Raw genomic sequence first — 24512 nt, 5'->3', positions numbered from 1 at the left:
TTTATAGTATGATTACTTTCCACTCTTCACTCTAATTTCCTTGCTTTAGCTTTTTTAATTCATATTTGGTCTCACTGTGACTTCATACTGAATTATTCTTCCTTGCTTTCTTCGATCTTAGTTCAGTCAATTATGTTTGTTCTTCTTGCTACAGATCAATCATTTTTAAAATGCACCGCTCCGGGACTCAAATACACCATTCACCGTCCACCTGCCTCATGCAATACCCCCATTCGCAGCCATTTCCATTTTTGTAAACATATCAGTGAGTTGTTCCATTTGTTCTGTAGAAGTATTTCTTGTCCAGATGTTCGCTGCTGATGCATTGTAGTGAGGCGCACAGTCGTTACGTCACTGTCCGGGGTTTCCTAGTGAAGTGAACCCTACGGCGTCATGGCGGAGGCCGGTTCGCGGAAGACCCTGGATTGAAATGCCAGCTTTCTACAATCGCAGTTGACCAGCGAGCACTAGACTTTGCTTACATCTAAATCGGGAAGGGGGACTTATTCGGATTTTGGAAGGAGAGTAAAAACCAACACTGCACCAGTTCTTCCGAACTGAATCGTTCGGGGCTGATCTCCCTGACTGGGAGATAGCTAGCTAGCGTAAGGTAGCGTCAGCTATCGCTGCTGCTAGCTCGCCTGTTAAATAAGAGAAGAAAGGATCTCTGAAGCGGAAAGGCGGATTTAAACAACAATTCCATTGGAGTTTGCCAGGTAACAGTAAATATCATCTGGTAACATACAGCGTGGAGTTACTTAGCCCCTAGTTCAGTGAGAAAGTAAGCTAACGTTGCATGTTGATGTGGTAAAAGCCGCGAGAAGTGAGCGGCGAATGAAAACAAGATGGAAGAGGGTGAAGTTAGGTTAGCTAATTTGGTTTTGTGGGTTTAATAATGAATACTAAATAAGTTCAGTACTCTACTGTGGTCCACTACTTGCACAGACATTTGCATAGTTAAATGTCGTCTACTGCTAAACGCCGGGTATCGACTATAACCGGAAAGTGAACATTCCAGCGGGTCCCTGCTAAGATGAACTAGCGCAAAGTTTTGTCATTTTGTTAGCTTCCGTGCTAGCCTCGTGCTTCATAACGTTAGCTAACGCTACTTTCCTTGGCAACCTTAGTCAACGCTGGACTACCATTCCTCTCACTTAATGTTTAGCGAACCCACGTTAGCGTTAAATAAAAGATAGTGCACGCCATTTAACGTTCGACTTGCATGGTTGCGGTAGTTATGGAATTATAACGCCAACTGTTGCTTTAGTGTTTTACAAGTGTTATGATTGTGTAACGCAGAAAATCATCATACTAGCACAACACATTCGAGCTAACGTTAGCAAACAGTAATTAGTTAACGTTATCCATTACCATGTAGCAATAAAGTGGCCGATATTAATCGAACCGCTAGTACCAATACGATAATGTCTATATTTTTGCGGTATATTGCTTTCCTTTGGAATTTGTAGATAAAATAGTGTCTGGCGCGTTGGCAGTGTCTGCATACATTACTGCCAACGTACCCCGCCAATAGCTAATATTGGCGTCATTAGCCGGTATTAGCTAGTTAGCTACATGCTAAATTGTAGCCACACTAAGACTTGATGACACAAAGGTTGGCATAAGTCCGTTTATTATGCGATTGTTTTGGGCTTGTCTAAGGTTAATGTCGTTATTTAGTGTTTAGAGTGCCCATGGAGCTTCGTGTGGATGTGAAAACACGCTGCTGCTGCGCAGGCCTGATAGGCCTCTGCGGTGAGAAAAACCAATACAGCTAACGTTAAGTTAACAGTTAGCTAACGTTACATGGAGCTGCTGCCATTCGCACAGCCTCTGGTTTTAACTTTATTCATAAATAATAATAAAAACACGTGTTTTTGTGAGCTATGGCGATAGTTAACGTCTCTCAGAACTAAAACGGATAGCCTAAACTACTTCTCACAAATAGTTTAAAATATTTCGTGCTTAAGTGTATTGACAGCTCTACAAGGACGGAGCAATAGTTGGTCAGAGATGGTGTACTGAGCCGTAAATGCATTTGACTGTGTAAGCATAGATCATTAGCTCCTGCAGTGTTGTCAACAAGCACACTGACGGCTTCATCAGATTCTCTTCCTACATACTGTGGGAAAGCATAATGTTACTGAAATTAGTCAGCTTTGATGAAGGCACAGTCATGGCCTTTCCCAGACATTATATCTAACGTCTTTAATGTGTATATTGTCATACAGGTTAACCACGTGGAACACAATACTGCAGGTTGTCAGAGGGAGTCTATATTTTGGACTTCAACATGGCTGGTCGCAGTGAGGATGAAAGTGTAAGCAACAGCAGTGGAGAATCAAGGTAAATGAACTGATTGGATTTTACAAAAGTGCATCAGAGTAGTTTGATGATAGCAATAACATATTTTGTTTTTATAGAAGTCCAGTCTCAGATGACACAGCTGATAATATATTGATTATATTAACTGTGTATCAGACCCTTTTTGTACACATTAGACTGGATAAGAATACTTTCATACCACTTGTCTCTCATTTCTGTGTCTGGGACACTGCCATCTTAAGTTTATTTCCATTGAAATGTGTCTTTTATAAAGTTACAGACTGAGTCTAATGGAATGCCACCTTTGTTAACAGTATTGCTGTTTTGAACAAGTCTGTTGTTTACGCCACACAGCAGTGTATATATACTGCAATGAGACAGAATTTAACTTCTTGAATGTTGTGATGGCAATTTCACTGAACTTAATGATTGAAAATATGCACTTTCTCTCACACACCCACACACACACACACACACACACACACACACATATATATTATACATCCCTACAGACATCCCTGCCTTTGTGGTTGCACTCCAGTTGCATTAACGCAGATGTAAATTAATGATGGAGCGCCTGTCATTGTCAAAATACATAAGCTGCAAGCTTGCACCATTTATCAGTGCCAGAATAGATGCCAATATAGTTTAATAAATGCCAAACAGGTTTAGAAAAGGGTTTTGTTTTTTGCACCATGTATTATATTGACACCGGTATTAAAACATTTCAGTCCAGTATGGCAAACTGATTTGCTTAGTGAATGATTCATCTATTAATTACTAATGCACACACATGTGTTTAATTATTTCTCTTTAAATGTGACAGTAATTCTGATGATGAATCCGGTTCTGGATCGGGCTCAGCATCAGGCTCCGCCTCAGGCTCCAGTTCCAGCTCCTCCAGCAGCAGCAGCCAATCAGGGAGCAGTGACTCAGGTAGTGGCTCAGACTCTGGCAGCCGGTCAGATTCTGACAGAGAGAAATCCAAGGAGAAGATGGAACCACCAAATAAGTCAAACATTGATGGAGCTGAGGTAAAGAAATTAGCAAAACATGGACTCCTATTTGTTACTCAATCTGGACATGTGGAGAAAATGAAATGAGTTGATCATTACATCTTAACTGTGAAGTTGCTGTTATATAACCGGCATCGAAGTGTTTAACTTTGTGTGGAACTTTTTGTTAAATGTCACATAGTGTTTTCTTGCATCTCTATGGCAACACTATGTCTAATGCGGGGAATAGCTGAAAACATGCAGAGTGGCAATACTCAAGAGTTCAGATGGTTTTGACCTTCGACCTGAACTCCACAATACTGTCGTAAAGAAACTTCGCTGTTTCCGGCTTGGCTTTTTTTTTTTTTTTGCACGGAACCAAGCAGCGGTGGCATAATGCTGCCCCAGCATGCAATTTCAGATAGCAAGTCGATATCACAGGAACACAAAAGAGGCGTGACGTCTAACACAACAGCGTCTGCGGTTCGTTGTGTCGGCTGTTCCTGGTCACACAGCTGCGGCTCGGCTCTATGACGTCCTCCGCTGCCGGTTCAGCGGAGGAACAACTCTGTCCTCTCATACATTTCAGACAGAAGGTGAGGCGAAATAACGCCGCAACAGTCCCGCCTTCAATGGGCTGTGTGAAAGGGGCTCTAGTCACTTGACACATTTTCAGAGCACCATCAGTGGCACACAGTTCCTTTTTGGGTGTTTGACACAGTGCTTGACTCTTGTCAAGTGAAAGCTTGTTAACCTGTTCACACATTTTTGGTAACTTTCCACCCAACTCATTGATTGCAGTTCTGGAAGTCCAACCCAAGTATCCTAGCAGTGCAAAGATCTGCTATGCTCAGAAAGCAGCAGCTTCAGCAGCAGCAGCAGCAGCAGCAGAAGAGACAAAGCTCCTCAAATAGTGGATCTGATGAGGTTTGTTTAAATTGATTCCCAATCCACTTTCTCTGTGCTGCTTGACCTTTTTGAGGTATCATCTCTTTACTTAGCTGACATTTCTGTAATTGGAGGGGCACAATACATTTACATGAACTTTCTGTCTTTGATGATAATCTCTTCTAGGACTCGTCAAGTAGCGATGGATCGGACTCATCGAGTGGATCCAAAAGGAGAAGAAATTCAGCCTCCTCTGGCTCCGGATCGGGCTCTGGATCTGGGAGTGGTTCTGGATCAGACTCATCAGCGGAGGACAACAGTGACGAAACAGCATCAGACTATGAGCCTAGTCACAAAATCAAAAGCAGGAAGCCTCCAACAAAGTAAGTGGACAGTTACCCTTTAATGGCTTTCTGGTAGGGTTGTAACACTATACTGGTATTAAAATTTGTGATTATAGTACTTTGTACATTTGCTTATTTAGTGTTTAATTTTACATTCTGTAGTGCTGCTGACATGTAAACTAACATGCTTCACTTATATGACATGCTCTGTTTTCAGTCCTTTAAAGGACAGTGTGTAATATTTAGGGGGATTCATTGGCAGTAATGGAATATTATATTCAAAGCTATATGTTCAATTGTGTATAACGACCTGACCCTCAGCATAATTGTTTTCATTAGCTTAGAAAAGGCCATTCATATCTACATAGGGAGCAGGTCATCTTCCACCTTCTTTGCACCGCCATGTTTCTACAGCAGCCCAGAACGGACAAACTACACGCTAGCTCTTTGTGAGAGCTTTTTGCGTATTTCCGAATCAAACGGGCTCCAGTGCTAAATTATTAAAGACCGGAGTATTGATATACCCCGACAATAGTGCTGGTTTTTTTATCTGTAAGTTTAAATGTTTTGGTGTAGTTGATTTTCATGCTGCAGCACACATCTCCTCTACTCTGCTCTCTCTGTCTGGGCTGTGCTCCTCCAGCGCGCGCACACACGCACAAACACGCACAAGTCAGAGAGGCTGCGGTGGAGACACTGAAGACACCAGGTGAAATAAAGATTACTCGAGTTGACGAGAACTTTGTTTGTTACTGTGCAATAAAACATTTGTGAGTAAAATGTTCACAACAGCATAGTCACTATTTAAAGTTATTAATAACTCCCTAGAAACAAATCTAAAATGTCAATAAAATAACTGACATTCCTGAGTGAAGTTTATAAAGAATGAAGAACACAGCCCGACCTCCTGTCCTCTTTGTCTCAGACAGCAAAGATGTTTACAAAAACAAACTGAGCTAAACAGTTAGACTACAGACAGATTCTGTTTTAGCTTGTTTTTTAGAAAAGGGAAAAAAAAGAATGCTTTGGGCCGAGCGAGCGTCTGTGCAAACATAGCATCGGTGGATGAGACTGTAGACAAAGCAAATTAAATTAGGTTTCACTTTTGTTTACATGTTCATAAACAGATGTATTGATAAAGTATTGGCTTACTATTGCTGCTCTAGAAACAATATTTAGTTATATTTAAAATAGAAATACACAAATTCTGTTCTGAATTTATTCGTTTAAAAAAAAAAAAAAAAAAAAATGATACACATGGTCATGAGTATCAATAAGAGTTGCTCCTAGTAGTAATAAATAGTAGTAAAATCCTGAAGATGCCGATCCCTACCTTAGTTCTCGGACACACTTGGAAAGAAAGTGGTGAGCGGAGGTGTATTTAGTTGGTTGCAATCTTTAACGCACCACTTAATGCCACTAAATCTTACACACTGTTCCTTTAAGAATCATTGTAACTGAAAATAAAAATGATAACGAAACCGTGATATTGTCTGTAATGGTTATTGTACTGTGAAAATCTCATCCAGTTAAAACTCGACTGCCTGGTACACAGGGTTACATTATTCTCTTAACTATTTCCCATTGTAGTGGTCACTCACCTCAGCCGTTTAGGTATTGATCATATGACCGTTTAAAGGAATACAAAGAGTGGTGTGAGTTTAACTCTGGCCATGTATTTTTTGTCATCTCTTGTCATGTCTCAGGATGAATTATCGGAATGGGAAGAAAAGCAGCAACCAGAAGAAGAAATCCCAGAAGCATTCTTCCTCTGAGGACGACGATGATAGCTACAAGAAGGGGGCATCTGCAGGGCAAAGGCGACAGGCCACTGTCAACATCAGCTACAAGGAGGACGAGGAGCTGAAGACCGATTCCGACGACCTGGTGGAAGTTCTGGGTGAAGATGTCCCGCAACCTGAGGAAGACGAGTTTGAAACACTGGAGAAAGTGATGGAAGGCAGGATAGGAAGGAAAAGAGGTAAAGGGCACAGTGCTAAGATTGATGATTTAACTGTAACTCTTGACAGGTGTTTAGCCAGGTATGGAATTTCAGGATTGTCATCACATTTTAAGAGTTGTATGGAGACTGAGGGAATTTAGACTTTTTTTTTTTTTTTTTAGAGGAAGTTAGGAGATGCCAGGAAGTCGACTTAGAAATCCAGTGTGACCAAACCGCTTGAACTTCCTGTTTCTCTGTAAAGAAAACTACAAAAAAAACTAAAAGGGTTCACCCCAGTTGTAAGAGTGATTATAGAAATATGTTTCACAGTATTCCTTTTTTTTTTTTTTTTCTAACAGCAACAGGAAGTGTAACCACTGTATACGCTGTAGAAGCAGACGGGGACCCCAATGCCAACTTCAATAGCATCAAGGAGCCTGGTGAGATCCAGTATTTAATAAAGTGGAAGAACTGGGCCCATATCCACAACACTTGGGAGACAGAGGAGTCACTCAAGTTACAGAACGTCAAGGGCATGAAGAAACTGGACAATTTCAAGAAGAAGGACCAGGAGAAAAAGAGATGGTGAGAGCTTGTTTAATAAACCAAGAGCGTCACCCTTTATGAAACTTAATTACAATCTTACAAACGGTAAGACCTGTTTTACACACCGTCAGTCTTCTACTACCCTCTAGAGGACAGACTACTAGGACAAATATGATGACAACCACATGACAAAAGTAATCTTAAATCTGTGTCCCCCCTAGTCAATACAATGACCTTACCTATGCTAAACCCATACCTAATCGTAACCATTTTCATTCTAATGTTCAAACCAAATGTCACCATCTCTATCTTTGTCCTCTCTAGCTGTTCTTGACAGGTTTTGTTCATTTATATCTTAAACAATTGTTAATGTAATGTCTCAAAACATAAATACATACATAAAACCCCATTTTTTCCAGTTGAACCTGTGTTCAGTGTAACTGGCAGTGTAATCCACTGACATAACTGTAATGCCACAAGACCGCATGCAACCATCTGCTCCAGGTGACTGATGGCAGTTTTGGCCGTCTCCATTGGTTAACATTTTAATCGCATTTGTCCCTGTAGTGTCTCCATGCCTCATTTATTTAAATGGGATATAGAAACTTTAGTGGGTCACCTTGGTTCGTCTTTTGGTGCAGCACTGTCAGTGTTTGTGTGATTTAAAGTGTCATCTTCTGGTAACAAGCGAGTCCATTTTTGCTGATGAAAATGAGTTTTATTTTGCACCGTCTGAGAAAATAGTTGGTTTGGCGCTGATAAGAAATAGAATACAAGGCCATGGCTTATTTTCTAATGCTTTTTGTCCTCTCCCCAGGTTAAAGGCGGCTTCACCAGAGGATATAGAGTATTTCAATTGTCAGGAAGAATTGATGGATGACCTTCACTCTCAGTACCAGCTTGTAGAGCGAATCATAGGTGCTCATTCTACCTCACTTGTTGTTTGAAGCATTTTACTCCGAATACATTTGATGTCATTGGATTTGTGCAACTAAATAAGTCCCTGAATTCCTTTTGAGCAGGACATTCAAACCAGAAGTCAGCGGCTGGTTACCCAGACTACCTATGCAAGTGGCAGGGTTTACCATACTCCGAGTGTAGCTGGGAAGACGGCGCTCTGATCGGCAGAAAGTTCCAGAAATGCATCGACGACTACATGAGCAGAAACCAGTCCAAGAGCATTCCATCCAGAGACTGCAAGGTAATACACTGCCAAATAATGCATCACATCTTGAGTGAGTGATTTGAATTTAGTTTAGCTTGGTGTGACGTCTTCTGGGTCAGTTTCCAGTCTGAAATAAACTGAACTTTGACTTTTGACTGAAACATTGACTACCACTAACTGTTGTTCTTTCCTGTAGGTGCTCAAACAGAGACCCAGGTTTATGCCCATGAAGAAGCAGCCAAGTTACATAGGAGGTGAAGGACTGGAGCTCCGAGACTACCAGTTGGACAGCTTGAACTGGATGGCTCACTCCTGGTGCAAGTATGATATAAGAAATCCTTAATCCTCAGCTTGCATCATCTGAATGTCCATTCTGTAATTATTGGGGGGGGGGAGGTTATATATGTAATATATCCCGCAGTCATATGCTGGAAGCACCATCCCTCGGCAGTGAGTAGCAGGTCCACGATCTGAGCTTATGCTGTTTCTCTCCTCTGCTCTGTATTCATTCATAGAGGCAACAGTTGCATCCTTGCTGATGAGATGGGTTTAGGGAAGACCATCCAGACAATCTCCTTCCTCAACTACCTGTTAAATGATCACCAACTGTTTGGACCCTTCTTGCTGGTTGTGCCTCTCTCTACACTTACCTCCTGGCAGAGAGAAATCCAGCTCTGGTCTCCTCAGATGAATGTTGTGGTCTATCTGGGAGACATCAGCAGCAGGAATATGGTACGTTGCTTCAAACACCTGTTTCACAAACACAAGGTCTTCAACTCTATTGATACAATTTCCTTGTCTCCTTCTCCAGGAATTGAAGGTTGAGATGAATGGATACTAGCAGCAAAAGCATCAGTTTGTTATATTTTTCATGTTTCCTTGTGTTTTCATTTAATAGATCAGGACACATGAGTGGATCCACGTCCATAGCAAGAGACTCAAGTTTAACATCCTTCTCACAACATATGAGATTCTTCTCAAAGACAAGGTCAGCAGCTGCTTCACTTAATAATGGAATATGTGCTTGCTGCAGTTTATCACTTAATTGCCTTTATTTATGACACACATGAAATGGTAAAGTGCAGCATGATATTAATATATGTAAAACTTGTAACATTTGTGTTTCTCCAGTCATTTTTGGGCAATGTTAACTGGGCCTTCATTGGTGTGGATGAGGCGCACCGACTGAAGAATGATGACTCCCTCCTCTACAAGACCATGATGGACTTCAAGTCCAATCACAGGCTTCTGATCACAGGAACGCCACTGCAGAACTCCCTGAAAGAGCTCTGGTCTCTGCTGCACTTCATTATGCCCGAGAAGTAAGCCATATCAATTGTTATGCTTAGATACTAACTTAAAATCAACGCAGTTTTAGAACCAGGTACTTTTCTCAATTTCGTTTTCCACTGCAGATAGCACCCCCTCCATGTAGGCAATTGTTATAGCGATGCTGTGTGAAACGTCACACAAACGGTGTGTTCTCTTGCTGGATCCTTTCAATGGCTACAGAGAAATGTCTACTACGTCATTTGATCACGGCTTAATTTTCCTGGTGGAGTGACTATAAAGAGTGTAGATGTGATACAAACACTTGATTTGATCATGAATCCAGTATATGACACTTTATGAATTACACTGCAGTCTGGATTCTCTACAGAGTGACTCACATGAACGGGTCCAACGTGGAACCGTTCATGTGAGACCTGCGCATCGGCATGTCTGCGTTATTTAGCCTACATCTCCTGTATGGAATGTCTTATGGTCTCACTCACTGTTCCCTACTTGTAGTTCTCTTACTCATAGAACCGAACATCTGGTAACTACTATTTTCTTTTTGTGCGATTTCTTTTTTTCTTTCTTCTGCAAAATGTTACCTGTGGAAACATTGGGTGTTTTTGCAACTTCAGCAATATCTGCTGCCTTACATTCATAACGCAATGTTGCAAAAGCGATGTTGATATGCTATTACTTGTGACGCGTAGCCGTTCAGATAATGCCGTGGGCGGGGTTTTGAGTGAGACCAGAATGGTGACTGCATCAGAGCCAAAGTAGTGCATTTTACAATTAGTTTATTTGATTTCAAATTTAAAAAAATAAATAAATACATTTAAAAAAAAAAGGTGAAATAATCGTGAAAATGCTGAGCATCGAAGCCGATTATCAGTCAGCCCTCATCGCAGTACTCCTTGATGCCACTGTCAACTGCAAAAGAGCACACTTTTCACCACAGCAAACAGTGATGTGCACTAGAAGAGGTCAGTGAAATTCTTTCCAGCTTGTTTTAGAAGAACTCCATTGATTTAATACACCAAGGGTGTGTTTACAGGTCTTGGGGAGTACTTTCTTTTAAAGTTCTATATCGCCCTTTGGGTCTCCAAAGGGAGCTGTGTAAAGTCCAATGAATTACCTCAAGTGTTGTCACTTAAGTCAACATCAGTTGGGGCTGAAAAGGTCCTGATGTACAGTATAGGTGGTATATAGCAATACATCATGAAACACTTAATGAAACAAACAAGCCAATTAGACACTTGATGACACTTCGTCAGTTTGAAGCATTTTGTTTTAAGAATTTAATTCTGTATCTTGTACCATGAGATAACTGTATTGCCACACCCCCACTGATGTGTGTTGTATGTCTTGTTTCTCAAGGTTTCACTCTTGGGAGCTGTTCGAGGAGGCGCATGGTAAAGGCAGGGACTCGGGCTACACCAGTTTGCACAAAGAGCTGGAACCTTTTTTACTGCGCCGAGTCAAGAAGGATGTGGAGAAATCTCTTCCTGCCAAAGTGGAGCAGATCCTCAGAGTGGAGATGAGCGCTATCCAGAAACAGTATTACAAGTAAGAGCTGGACACGTCCCTGTTAATACAAAAACATGTAGATATGACATCTGCTTGAGTGATGCACAGAAAAGTTTGTCCTTATTTCTAGTAAATCTAATTTTGCTGCGAGATAGAGATGCACCATTTGCAATTTTCTTGGCTGATTCAGATTGTACTTTGTGAGTCATCTACAATGGTTATTTGCATTAAAAAAAAAAAATCTTGGTTCTAATAATATATTATAAGCTGCTTAGAGCCAGTGTTAGGAAGGTAAACATGTCATAGTTCCCCCTCTAATTTATTTTATATTGCTGTGAAAACATCTGTTTCAAACAACTATTTTTATTTAAGTTTCTCACCAAAATCGAAATTTCACAAGACTACATTTGAACACATCATGATGGCGTTATAATTTACCTTCACGCAATACTACATTTTACAGAGTCGAGGCAACTTTAGTTTAAATAAGCTGTTTTGTTTCGTGCAGCATGCATGGCAATGAATAACAATATAATAACTCTGTAATGATGTTGGTTGTTCCTCCACGGCTTATTTTGGACTTGCAATTGCTACAAATTGCGAGCTTCATGTCTTCATCGCTCACGCTGAAGAACTTCTACACCGACGACATGTTTTGTGTCAGTAAAACTAACATGTTTGTATATGTGAAATATGAGGGTTAGGTTTTGATTGGCTGCAGATCAATCAACTATAATTTATAGTATAGTAATGTATGTTTATGTGTTTGTGATCAGATGGATCCTGACCAGGAACTATAAGGCTCTGAGTAAAGGTACCAAAGGCAGCACGTCAGGCTTCCTGAACATCATGATGGAGCTGAAGAAGTGTTGTAACCACTGTTACCTGATTAAGCCCCCAGATGACATTGAGTTCTTTAGCAGAGCTGAAGCCTTACAGGTCTGTTTAATTTACTTTATTTTGTTGTAACATCAGGGTTTCTGATGAATATATATTCATATATATTCATATATATATATATATATATATATATATATATATTCATATATATTCATATATATATATATATATATATATATATATATATATATATATATATATATATATATATATATATATATATATATATATATATATATGAATGAATGGAAATGTGAGTATTAGGCTAATATCCTATAATCTATCATTAAATATCACAATTACATTTAGATTTTCTAGAAACGGTGGTGTGTAAGATCAAAACTATGCAGCTCTTTGATCAGACGTGTCACGTTCAGATTTTGTAATGGTTTCCCTCAAATTCCCATCCTCACACTCCTAAAAAATTACTGTAAAAATAGCCCCTGCTTGCGCTTGGATTTGCTCTGTTTCTGCTCAAACTGTATACTTATACCCGGATGTATTGTCGCTCTCACAGATTTCATACCAAATGAACACAGTTGAGTGTATATTCATTTCCTAATGTTAATTGGAGAGGATGGACCAGTAATTGTTTGCCACTCTTCTCCTCTGACAGCAACTGATCCGCAGCAGTGGGAAGCTGGTTCTGTTGGACAAACTGCTGGTGCGTTTGAAGGAGCGAGGCCACAGAGTTCTCATCTTCTCCCAGATGGTACGGATGCTGGATATCCTGGCTGATTACCTGAAGAGCCGACAGTTCCTCTTTCAGGTAGTTACTCACTTTGCTCACGTAACAATCTGACATACTGTACACACGTACGCAGATATGCTCCACAAAAGCAGACCAGTGCAGCAGAAATATGAAATTCCGTCTACATATTTCTGAACGTTATTTTTTAAATTTGTGTAGAGATTAGATGGCTCCATCAAAGGGGAGATGAGGAAGCAGGCGTTGGATCATTTTAATGCCGAGGGCTCAGAGGTAAGTCCTATGCACTGTATGCAGTAAATGTGCTTTATTTGAATACACCAGGACTGTATCATGTATGATGAACCTCCAATTGTTTGCCCAGGATTTTTGCTTCTTGTTATCAACGCGTGCTGGTGGTCTGGGTATCAATCTCGCATCAGCTGACACGGTAGTCATCTTTGACTCGGACTGGAACCCCCAGAATGATCTCCAGGCCCAGGCCAGAGCCCACAGGATCGGACAGAAAAGACAGGTAAGTAACGGCAGCCATAAACCTTGCTGCATTTATGGACCATGGAGTCGGTAGTTATTAACAACATGTTCACTGTGGCTAACAGAAGCTGTAGCTACCTCACAATGAAAGACTTAGACCAGAGGAACACAGAGTGTGAAGCAGCGAAAAGAAATGTTATGTAAGCATTAGCAAAAACTGCAGCTCCTCTCAGCTGAGAGGTGTTGAGAAAAATCCTTTACTTAACCAAAAGTAGCAATGCCACAATTAAAAAATACTCTGTTAGAAAGCCTTTAGGTCAGTTCAATTCCATTTATTTGTCCAAAAGCACACATTGGCCTCGGAGGGCTTTACATTTAAAGTGTTTGCAACAAAATGTGGAGTATAAAGTAGCAATTAAAAAAAAAAAATTAAGTACCCAAACTTTGTGGTACTTAATTACTGTGAGGAACTTCAAACTGTTATGAAGCGGTCTCAATGTAGTCCTGATGCCTCTATATAACCTACATAAGTAAATGACACCGTCAGAGAAAAGATTGGCTATTCCTATATAGTCATTTTAATTTTTTTGTATCAGTACCACTGGGTCAGATTTGGCGTGACAAAATCATGCAGGTTAACCAGAAAGTCCTTCAGCTCAGACCCTGCGGCAGTAAATTGAGAGGTTTTCTAAAGGGATTCTGGTGCTCGGAAACACTACCGCTTTTTGTCCACAAGGACCGCCAAAATCAGCACTAAATGAAAGTTTCTCGTTTTAGCTTTAAGTAGTGTTTCAGTAAATATTATTAATTACATTCCACCACTGCGATTGGCCTGTCTGGCCCTCCTCAGATAATCCCTGGTATATATATATATATATATATATATATATATATATATATATATATATATATATAAATATAAATGATCTACTACAATGTGTTTATATTCATATTCCACCGTTTGCTTGTGGACTGGCAGGTGAATATATACCGTTTGGTGACGAAGAGCTCGGTGGAGGAGGAAATCATTGAGAGGGCGAAGAAGAAAATGGTGCTGGATCACCTTGTCATCCAGAGGATGGACACTACAGGGAAAACTGTCCTCCACACCGGTGCTGCTCCCTCCAGGCAAGCAACGCATACCTCCTGCTGCCTGACTGCCTTTCCTTCTTTTGCCCACTTCCCTCTTGAACTCAAACTTCTGGTGCTTGTTGACAACCTTATTATTGACGAGTCATGTGGTTGAAGAGTGCAGCCTTTTTTATCCACCCCAAAAAAAAATCAAGTGATTTCATCCGTAGTGTTTGTACTCTGCTACACTTTGCTGTTATCTGACGTGTCTTTTATGACATACAGTTCAGCACCATTCAACAAGGAGGAGCTGTCTTCCATCCTGAAGTTTGGTGCTGAGGAGCTTTTCAAAGAGCCAGAGGGTGAGGAGCAGGAGCCTCAGGTATGTAGTTATATACTGAATGATGTATGTGTATAATCACAACTTTTCTCTGAAATATATTTGAGTGGCATGTCATGGCCTTTTCTGCTGTGTAGGAAATGGACATTGACGAGATCCTCAAAAGAGCTGAGACCAGGGAAAATGATCCTGGACCCTCCACAGTGGGAGAAGAACTGCTGTCTCAGTTCAAGGTATTAAACGAAATGTATACACATTAAGTTGTGGTGTTCTGTTCTTTAGCAATTTAACATTTACAGTTGTGACTTGACCTGTACAGGTGGCCAACTTCTCCATGATGGACGAAGAGGAAATAGACATCGACTCTGAGCGTAGTCATCGGAGTTGGGACGACATCATTCCCGAGGAGCAGAGGAGGAGGATGGAGGAGGAGGAGAGACAGAAGGAGCTAGAGGAAATCTACTTGCTGCCACGCATGAGGAATTGTGCCAAACAGGTACCCAAGCAGTCCTGCTAAATATAACAACAACTTATGATAATGTCTGTGCTACTCGGTGGTGTTTTGGGTTCTTGGTGAACTTCCAGGCAATTTTCTTGGTTTGTGTTAACAGACGAGCTTTAACGCCGGTTCGGGACGGCAGAGCAGGAACAGGAGGTACTCTGGGTCTGACAGCGACTCCCCGTCAGACCGAAAAAGGCCAAAGAAACGAGGACGGCCTCGGACCATTCCACGAGAAAATATCAAGGGCTTCAGCGACGCTGAGATTCGGAGGTGATTATATACACTCCAGAGTTCTCAGGGTGCCTTTGAATCTACTTCTCCTCACATTTCCCTGTTTACATCTCCGTGAATTCTTACAGGTTTGTCAAGAGTTACAAAAAATTTGGAGGACCACTGGAGAGGTATTTTCTCATATTGTTTTTAACAATTAAAAAAATAACATGCCACACAGTCTGCTCAACAAGTGTCTTGGTCACTCAGGTTGGATGCTATTGCTCGTGATGCTGAACTTGTGGATAAGTCTGAACATGATCTGAAACGCTTAGCAGAGACCGTTCACAACGGCTGTGTGAGAACACTACGAGAAAACCCATGTGGACCAGAGAAGACTTCAGGTAACATTAATCAGCCCATGATGGGAAGGTTGTGTATGTTTTTATTATTGCAGCTCTATTAGAGCTGCAATAATTGATTATCAGTAGTAATGTGTTTTAATGCCTTTGTTCATCACTTGTGAGTGTTGAAGCTGCCAACAAAACACGTTCTGACACTCAGTTTCCATCACAGCTTTGTAGTTCAGTAGTAGACCGGGCTTGTAAAAGTTAAAGCCTGTCATGCTGTTATTCTGCTTTACTCAGGTTCTGAAAAGTGAAGCCATGTGCAAGTGCCTTAAACTTGCATTCTCTCTACTGGCCATCAGGTAGAGAGAGAATGCTTTTTGTTCACTATAAGAATTTGATTGATTGATTTTTTTTTTTTTTTTTGAGGACATGGGGGATTTAGAGAGGGAGGAAAGACCAGCAACAAAGTTCCCAAGGCTGGAATCAGTTTAGTCCATCAAGTTTCAGATAATTGTGGGAAATGTTCCATTTTCTCCTAGCCCAAGGTGAATTCTTCAAATTTGTTCAATCAACAGTCGAAACCCCAAAATCTTCAATTGACAATGACAATAAAACTGAAGAAGCTTTTTTAAAGATGTATGACTTGATTAAATACGGCTTGGGAAGACACAGTTCTTACCCTAATATAGTTTTCTATGCTTTAGGTAAATAGGAATCCATTTTATCATCTGCTGATCACAGGCCAGGGATGCAATTTTCCAAACCGCATATAAACTGTGGTTTGCACACACATCGATAGGGCTATAGGCCATAGTTTCAACATGCATGGTACAGTGAATCATTTCTTAAACTGGTTGTCTTTTGCATGATTAAATGGCTCATAAAGTATGAAACTTTAAGAGCTTTGTTATTTGCCCACCAGGAGGCAGGAGAGGGAAGGTGAAGGGCCCTACATTCAGGATCTCTGGAGTCCAGGTGAATGCCAAGCTCGTTATCTCCCACGAGGAAGAGTTGGCTCCACTCCACAAGGCCATTCCTGCTGACCCCGAGGAGAGAAAGAAGTAAGGTTCCCAATAAACTAGATGATTTCTGTTCGACAGAATTGGGCACCACAGTTTATTTTTATTGGTCAGTGAAGTCTCCAATAATTTATTGATGCATACGCTCTCATATATCAAGCGACCATGTTGCTAAAAATGACCAAATATATTTGAATATCTAAATCTTAATTATATGTGCTTTATAGGTATATGATTCCATGCCACTCGAAGGCAGCACACTTTGACATTGAGTGGGGGAAGGAGGACGACTCCAGCCTCCTCATAGGAATCTATGAGTACGGTTATGGCAGCTGGGAGATGATCAAGATGGATCCGGACCTCAATCTCACACACAAGGTGAGTTCAGGCATAAACCATATCTAATCTCCCTATGTGATCATAGAGGGGCATGTATATTGTCTTCATTTTAGAGTCCTAAGTGTTTCCCCATATTCACCTGTTTATTTGAACAGGCCAGCCAAATATTTGTTTATTATTTTGTATTTTTTTCCTTTCAAATATCGGTACAGAAGCAAGTGCCAATGATGTATTATGTATGAGTGTTCAGTTGTTTCTGAATTCTTATTTTTTTACTGTTCATTGTTGATCAGCTCCTACCAGACGACCCTGACAAGAAGCCACAGGCCAAACAGCTCCAGACCAGAGCAGACTACCTCATCAAGTTGCTAAGCAAGGACCTGGCCAAAAGAGAAGCACAGAAACAAGCAGGGACAGTAAGTCTCACAGTACATGTGGCATTTCCTCTGCATCACAATCTAGGATGCTTTTTTTTTTCCCTTTTCAAATTGAATATGGATAGATTAAAATGTATGTCTACCAGAATCTACCACGCCTCTTTGTATGTATGTAGGCTAATTCACGGAAGAGGAAACCAAGAAGTAAAAAGAGCAAAAATCCGAAGCCTGCTAAGACAGACGAAGTGATGAAGAGCACGTCCTCAGATCCCCCGTCAGACAAGAGGTCGGACGACGAGGAGGAAATTGAGGAGGAAAAGGTCAATTTTTATACCGCTCACACTGCTAACTAACTAACTAATGAATTATTCCTGTTTTCACTTTGGAGTTGATGTGTAACGCGCTTCGACCCTTTCAGGAGGTGGCACCAGTGAAGGTGCCGAGCAGACGGAGCCGAGCAGACAGGGTGGTGGTGTTGGTGAAGGAGGAGGAGGAGGACGACGACGACGACGACGACGACGACGAAGAAGAAGATGAGGAGCCTGAACAGGAGGAGGTTTCTTCATCAGGGGAGAGGGAGGTCATAGAAAAAGAGATCAAAAAAGAGGGCAAGAAGGAGAAGAAGGAGGAAAGTTGGGACATTAAAGAGACAAAGGAGCCAAAAGAGAAAAAAGAAACAAAGCCTCTGGAAGCGGTACATAAACTGGAGGAGAGCATGGAAAAGGTGAAATAATAATTCCATATGTGAGATATTTCCGTTACGACTATGGACCATAGATTCATTAAAGCAATTCATAATTTTGCTGAAGTCTGCTAGAGTAAATAAGTTAAGGACAAAAGACGATGGATTGGTTTGAAATTCATGCTTAATCCTTTTCATCAGATCGAAGTAAAGACTGAGGTACGAGAACGAACAAAGAAAGCCTCTGATGTGCCGGTCCATATTACAGCAAGTGGGGAGAATGTGCCAGTATCTGAGGAGTCTGAGGAACTGGACCAGAGGACCTTTAGTGTGGTATGTTTCACTGATAGCCAAATCTTTTTGGTTCAACGTTCAGTTAATGGAAAATACAGCGTGAGACTCAGAGAGACGCAGTGAGACTTACTATAAATACTGTTAAAACCATTACATGTTGCATGTATGCAAGTGTTGTATGTTATGACTAATGGAATAGCAGCATGATAGAAATATGAGCGATGCTCAACATGTTGCATGAACGTTGCAGTGCAAAGAGAGGATGCGGCCGGTGAAAGCGGCCCTGAAGCAGCTGGACAGACCGGAGAAAGGGCTGTCGGAGCGCGAGCAGCTCGAACATACAAGACAGTGCCTCATCAAGATTGGAGACCACATCACTGAGTGTCTGAAGGAGTATTCCAATCCTGACCAGATCAAACAGTGGAGAAAGTTAGTAAACACACACACACACACACACACTGAGTTACGCTGACCGTCAATGGAGATTTAACATGGGTCAGTGTTAGTGGTGTAACAGGCTATTTTCGATCCGTACGGATCCCTTCTCCCGGTTCAGCACGCATGTGAACTGTGGATTAATTACACGGTTAACGTTAACCATCACAGTGTGAAATAAGGCTTTACTGACCATCTTTATCCACCGATAGTCAAATATGAGATCAGGACATCATTTATGCTTTTCTAGTCACCATTCCCAATGTACCATTGTCAGTGTTTAAATCATAGACTGTATGTAAGAAGGGTTGAATTGACAGACAGGTGGCAGCACCGCTAACAGCCAACAGACCGAGGTTCCATTCAGTTACATTGTGATGTGTTCAGGCTCTGTTCAGTGAAAACAAATATTAGGTGAAGGTACATTATGATATCATGATGTGTACACGTGTAATCTTCTAAGATGTAGTGTTGGTGATAAACTTGAGTAGATCCAGTTGTTTGAAGATGTTTTCACAACATAAATAGATATTAGAGATGAATTATGATCTGTTTACACTACCTCAAGGCAGATTATAATCCATCATTAAAACAGTAATGACAAGATTTGTTTTAATCAATAAAAATACAATATTTATTTCCAGAGCATTTTAATTGTTTTTATAAAGACAAAAACACTAGATGACTATAACCAAGTCAGATCCTTGTAGACCAGCTGTTATAATCAAACAGTCAATCATGATCCGTTGCACCTCTAGTCAATGTCTTGCACCGTGGTTCATATGTTCCATATGTTAAGAGGATGGCGTTTGTCTTTCACAGAAACCTGTGGATATTTGTTTCCAAATTCACTGAGTTTGACGCCAGGAAACTACATAAACTGTATAAGCACGCAATCAAGAAACGACAAGAGAACGCCCAGGTATGTGACGGCCCTGTAGTCATTCTTACTTTGGATTACAGTGTGACATCCTTTAATGACATGTATAGAAATTCATCATGACGACGATTCTTTCTTCAGGCAATGGAGCAGAACACTAGAAGTATAAACACCCACGGCTTTAAGCATGCAGGTACATTCAGTTTCCCTCTGCTGTACATGGATACTATATAGAGTAAGTTGACACCGTGTACTGATGATTTGTGGTTTTGGTCCTCAGATATTGAAAGGCTGAAGGACAACTCGCACCAGGACGATAGCAGCAGGGACAGCTACAGCTCCGACAGGCATCCGCCTTCAGGTCGATACCACGAGAGCAGCAGCAGTAAGGAGAGACACAGCTCGGAGTCCCACAGGAAGACCACAGCAGGGGAATCCAGGAAAAGACCGTACTCATCCTTCAGCAACGGCAAAGACCACCGAGACCGAGACCACTACAGACCAGACAGCAGAGACAGGGACAGAGACAGACAGGACAGGTGAGGGACTAGTGCCTCTTTCACAAACACAATACACTTTGAATTTCTACCCTGTTAAGACCGTTCAATATACAAGAGAAAAGTTTCATTATTATCATTGTTTTCCACCTCAGCTCCATTGATGTAGATGGGGGTGTGCGTCTTCACCTCCTTTTTTTTTTTTCTCAAATCAACAATCAGCTCTTTGGTTTTACTGACGTTGAGCAGCAGGTTATTCTCTGAGCTCCACTCTGACGGTTGTTGATTTCCTCTCTATATGAAGTCTCGTTGTTGTTTGTAACCTGGCCAATGACAGTAGTGTCATCTGCAAACTTCACAACTGAGTTCTCTTCATGTTCGGGGTAGCAGTCGTGAGTGTACAGGGTGAGCAGGAGGGGGCTGATCAGTGTTCAACACTAGAATGGAAGAGGTCAAGCTGTTTGTGAGGAAGTCTAATAACAAGTTGCACGTTTTTTTTCTCTAAAGGCTCAGTAATTTCCTCAAGCAGCTGGGCACTGTAGTTTTTTGCAAGTGGTATTTAATCAGGAGGAAATAATTGGCGGATTAATCCACATTTGGTGCCCCAGTGAGCAGGGATGCTAATTCAGATTTTCAACATTAGTGCCTTGCGTGCAGGGGTGCTGTGGTTGAAGTGCTAATAAGCAGCCCAGCTGCAACGATACCTGATGCACAAACAGGTTAAATCCATCATGTGTATGACCATGAGTATGAAGTCAGCAGCAACGTTCAAGAAGTGAATGTTTGACCAAAGCCAAGTCCCCATGTCTTCCAAATCAGCTAGCATCTTTAATGGTCACATGGTAATTCACTTAGTCAACAAAGTATGAATTAATTTGTCTTCATATAGACTTTAGGTCTTATTGTCTAACCCAGGGGTCGGCAGCCTTTACTGTCCAAAGAGCCATTTTGTTCTATTTTTCACCAAATAAATTCCGTCTATTATATAGCTACAAAGCTATTTGATATTACAACTTTTAAAGTTTTATATATAGTTATATTATATATACAAAAACTATATTTTGTTGTATTTATGAAAATATAGAACAAGAATAAAGACAAATTCTTAACATTTTGTTCCTATTTTACCTGTTATTACATTATCAAACTTATGAAGAGAGTTTGCTGCAGCAGTTGAGAAATTGCTCTTTTTTGCTCATCTCCAGCTTGATACTGTGTGCTTTTTCTGGAAGTGTCTTTCTACATTTTTTGCACATATCAAGCATACAGGTAAGCCAGCATCGTTAGCAGTGAAAGCAAATTAATACATCCACGCAGAATTAAACTCTATTTTCCTCCGTGACTTTTCTTTTTTGGGGATTTATCCATTTTTTTCTTTACTAGCAGCTGTTGTTCAGTTAAAGTCTGCATGTCTGCGGAGGAAGCAGCTGTTATTGGAGCGATTAGTGAGCGCCGTGTCCAGCGGACCTACGATGCGGCCGTCTGAAGTCATGGTTAGCGGCTTTAAGCAACCAATCTACTTCCTGTTTACACCGGCCGCATGCCGGGTGTACGTGAAGAGTCACGTGATATTCGTTTTCAGACATTTTAGTCTGGACGGAGATCATCTTGAAAACAATGCTGAAACGCTGTGTGGACGGAGATCGTTTCTATTTGTTAAAACTCCGTTTTAAAACGTATTAGTGTGGATGTAGACTCGGGGAGTCGCAACAGAGGGGCTGAAGCACCGCGTGCTGGTCTAGCCCTAGTGCAATACTTGTGTTTTTTGTTGTCCAAGTGTCTCTTTGCTGCCGAGTCATGCCGATGCTTTGTGTGTGTGTGTGTACAGATACTACAATGACAGCAAGCACAGGAAGCTGGAGGAGTTCCGCTCCAGCAGAGACCACCGGCTGGACGTGAAGGACCATTCCCACTCGGAGCACCGCTCCTCCTACCGCTACCACTCAGACTGGCAGGCGGAGCAGCGGGCCTCGGCCAGCGGGCCCCGCTCCCCCCGGGACCAGCGCTCGCCCTATGACTCCCGCTCGCCCATGGGACACCGCTCGCCTTTCGACTACTCGTCGGACCACAAGAGCACACCAGAGCAGATCTGGAGCAGCCGCAAGACATAACAGGAGCTGCCCGGGTCTGCCAGTAGCAGCCATAGACTCATCAACACAGCAGATGCCTTACAGGGACTGTGGACTCGGACCAGAAGCCGTCTGAAGCGCTGTGTTCGAGTCACTTCAGCGTGGCGGTCCTCTCCTCGCTTCAGCTGCAGCTCATCTCGCTAACCCGGGAGACGAACGCCAGGGAGCGGCTCAAACCAGGCAGGATAAAATAATAATGAAAAAAAAATTCAAAGCATATTTTTGTATTAAAGAGTTTAAAGCTGCGTCGCTGTGTTCAACAGCGAGCAGCATTTTTCTGTTATTTTTATAAACTTTTTTTTAACTCTGGAAACTGAATTGACCCTGAGTGCTGCCTCATATTCCCACCAACCAATGACACTGGATCCTGTAAATGACTGTTCTCTATGTGTGTCTGTCTCTGTCTCTCGATCATGCCTAATGTAATTATCTACCTTATTTAAGTGTTGACGCGATGAGAAGTCGGTGTCACGTGAATCGCATTACAAGTTGATGTAAAGGTGTCTGGTTGAATCCAGCCCGGGCTCAGGCTCACCACCTGAAGTACCTCATTTACAGCATTTCTCATTCTCCTCAGCAGGTTTTCTATTTTCCACCAGGCGTGAATTATTTAATAACATATCCTAGCTGTAAAAAAAATAAAATAACCTGGATTGTTTCTGTTTTTTTTGGAGAGCAAGGTGTATCATGTTTTTTTTCCTTAAGCTACACTGTTGTAAATTTTTGTAAAATAGTAAATCAGTGGTCTTTTTCCTCAGGCTTTTTGGATTTATTATGACTTTTCCCATCAACTCAGGCTTTTTTGTCGTTCTATGAGTGAGTATCCTGTATAATAGTTCTTTCATGACGATGCTTTCAGAATATTACTTTTGGTAAAGGGAAAGTTCTTTAATGATTCTCAGTTTTATCCTGTAGTGCTTAGCTCTTTTGCCTCAGTGTGTCGAAATCAGTAAGTTGGAAGGAACTGACTTTTGAAATCAGTCTGAAAAAAGACGGTTGTCTTTCACTAGAAGCACCTGTTGGATCTTAAGCTCCACTTTTTACACTTTTTTTTTTTTTTTTTCTTTCGTTCAGTTTTCTTTTCTACGTAGGCAATAATGTCAATGTTTCTATGCAGCCAAGTATATTTGTGGTGAACCACCCAACTGAATGAAGTCACTGTTACGGTTCACACTGTTGTACATAAATTTCCTCTATATTTCAAAATGACTTTACACTGAAAGTGCATGAGTTTTTATGAACTGTTTTATATAGTTGTTTATGAAGCCATTAAAATCAATCACTGTACTCACTCGTACCAACTCTCTTAAACACTGTGTCGACTGCTTGCTTCTGCCGGATTGAACACACGGGAGGTTGATTTTGTTCTGCTGACCGAGCGATGGCCGAGCCGACGCAATCGCTGCAGATAACCGTCGGTTAGAGTTTGACTGGCCGTGCGTCTCTGTGTCGTGACGTTTGCTTGAATGAAACAGCAGATCGCTTTATGTGCTCTCAGCAGGGTCACCTACAAACTAAAGGTCTCTGCAGAATGCTCATGGTGCTTATTTGCTGAACAGGAACACGTGACTGTCCTCCCTCTGACCAGAGCAGCAGTGTACTGATGCGTCTTCCTTTCACTGTCCACATCCAGTATAAGAGGTACCGGCCTCCGACTCCTGCTAGGTCTGCACCTGCACTTGTGGTCTAAATTTGAAAATGTGACAAGTTTCAGCAACGTTTGTGTTTTGCAAAGTTATGACGGCTGCACTGTTTTGGTTTTGATTACATGCCAACCGATACATCACAACTGAAGATAATTGTATGATACCTTTTGAAATCTGTGTGAAAGTGACCGGAGACGCATGTGTTGTGAGAAAATGATATAGTATATATAGTTTGAAAGTTTCACACTGTTTTGAAAACACTAATCCATTTGCAGATGGTGCTGAAGCAACTGAGAAAAACTACAATGTGCTTGAGGTCTAATTTGATCTGATGTATTGGTCTTTATCACTGCCCTTGCACCTTTGATAACCTCTTCTGGCGTTTCATACATAAAGAACGATATTAGCTTGGCTCAGCTCATTCAAAGTTATGTGGATCAAAACTGGACTTTTCAAAGTGAACCTCGTGAATGAAGTCAAAGCGGGACTTCGTTTCCTGAGAGGCACCGACAGATCAATACTGATATCATCTGGATTTCAGATGAAGTAGCTATTTGTGAGCAACAATGCACTTTAAATAAACACTAGGACAAGCAGCAGGGAATGGATTTATACCTCTACCATTAAATATAATAAATCAGTACACTTAAG

The 24512-nt window shown here is 41.3% G+C and overlaps 1 protein-coding gene across 1 annotated transcript; it reads left to right on the top strand.

The window, feature by feature from the left end:
* The first annotated feature begins 381 nt into the window (after positions 1-381).
* chd1 (chromodomain helicase DNA binding protein 1) lies at positions 382-23526 on the top strand. Its single transcript, XM_068706022.1, has 36 exons — positions 382-716; positions 2232-2346; positions 3152-3359; positions 4122-4247; positions 4395-4591; positions 6259-6533; positions 6854-7079; positions 7858-7958; positions 8063-8241; positions 8402-8526; positions 8721-8937; positions 9104-9193; positions 9337-9527; positions 10858-11046; positions 11784-11946; positions 12524-12676; positions 12818-12889; positions 12981-13130; positions 14070-14218; positions 14447-14543; positions 14639-14734; positions 14821-14997; positions 15113-15273; positions 15363-15404; positions 15484-15617; positions 16486-16624; positions 16810-16960; positions 17215-17337; positions 17475-17618; positions 17717-18022; positions 18182-18313; positions 18525-18703; positions 19532-19631; positions 19731-19782; positions 19870-20128; positions 21915-23526. The coding sequence occupies exons 2-36, from the start codon at positions 2294-2296 to the stop codon at positions 22195-22197; spliced, it is 5439 nt and encodes a 1812-aa protein (XP_068562123.1). The 5' UTR covers positions 382-716; positions 2232-2293; the 3' UTR covers positions 22198-23526.
* Positions 23527-24512: the final 986 nt, after the last annotated feature.

Source organism: Cebidichthys violaceus, unplaced genomic scaffold (genome assembly GCF_023349555.1).
Source record: "Cebidichthys violaceus isolate CVI_PGR_0920_01 unplaced genomic scaffold, fCebVio1.0.p SCAF_12, whole genome shotgun sequence".
Taxonomy (NCBI): domain Eukaryota; kingdom Metazoa; phylum Chordata; class Actinopteri; order Perciformes; family Stichaeidae; genus Cebidichthys; species Cebidichthys violaceus.
The sequence above is the reverse complement of the archived record's forward strand: the minus strand, read 5'-3'. Positions and strand labels throughout refer to the sequence as shown.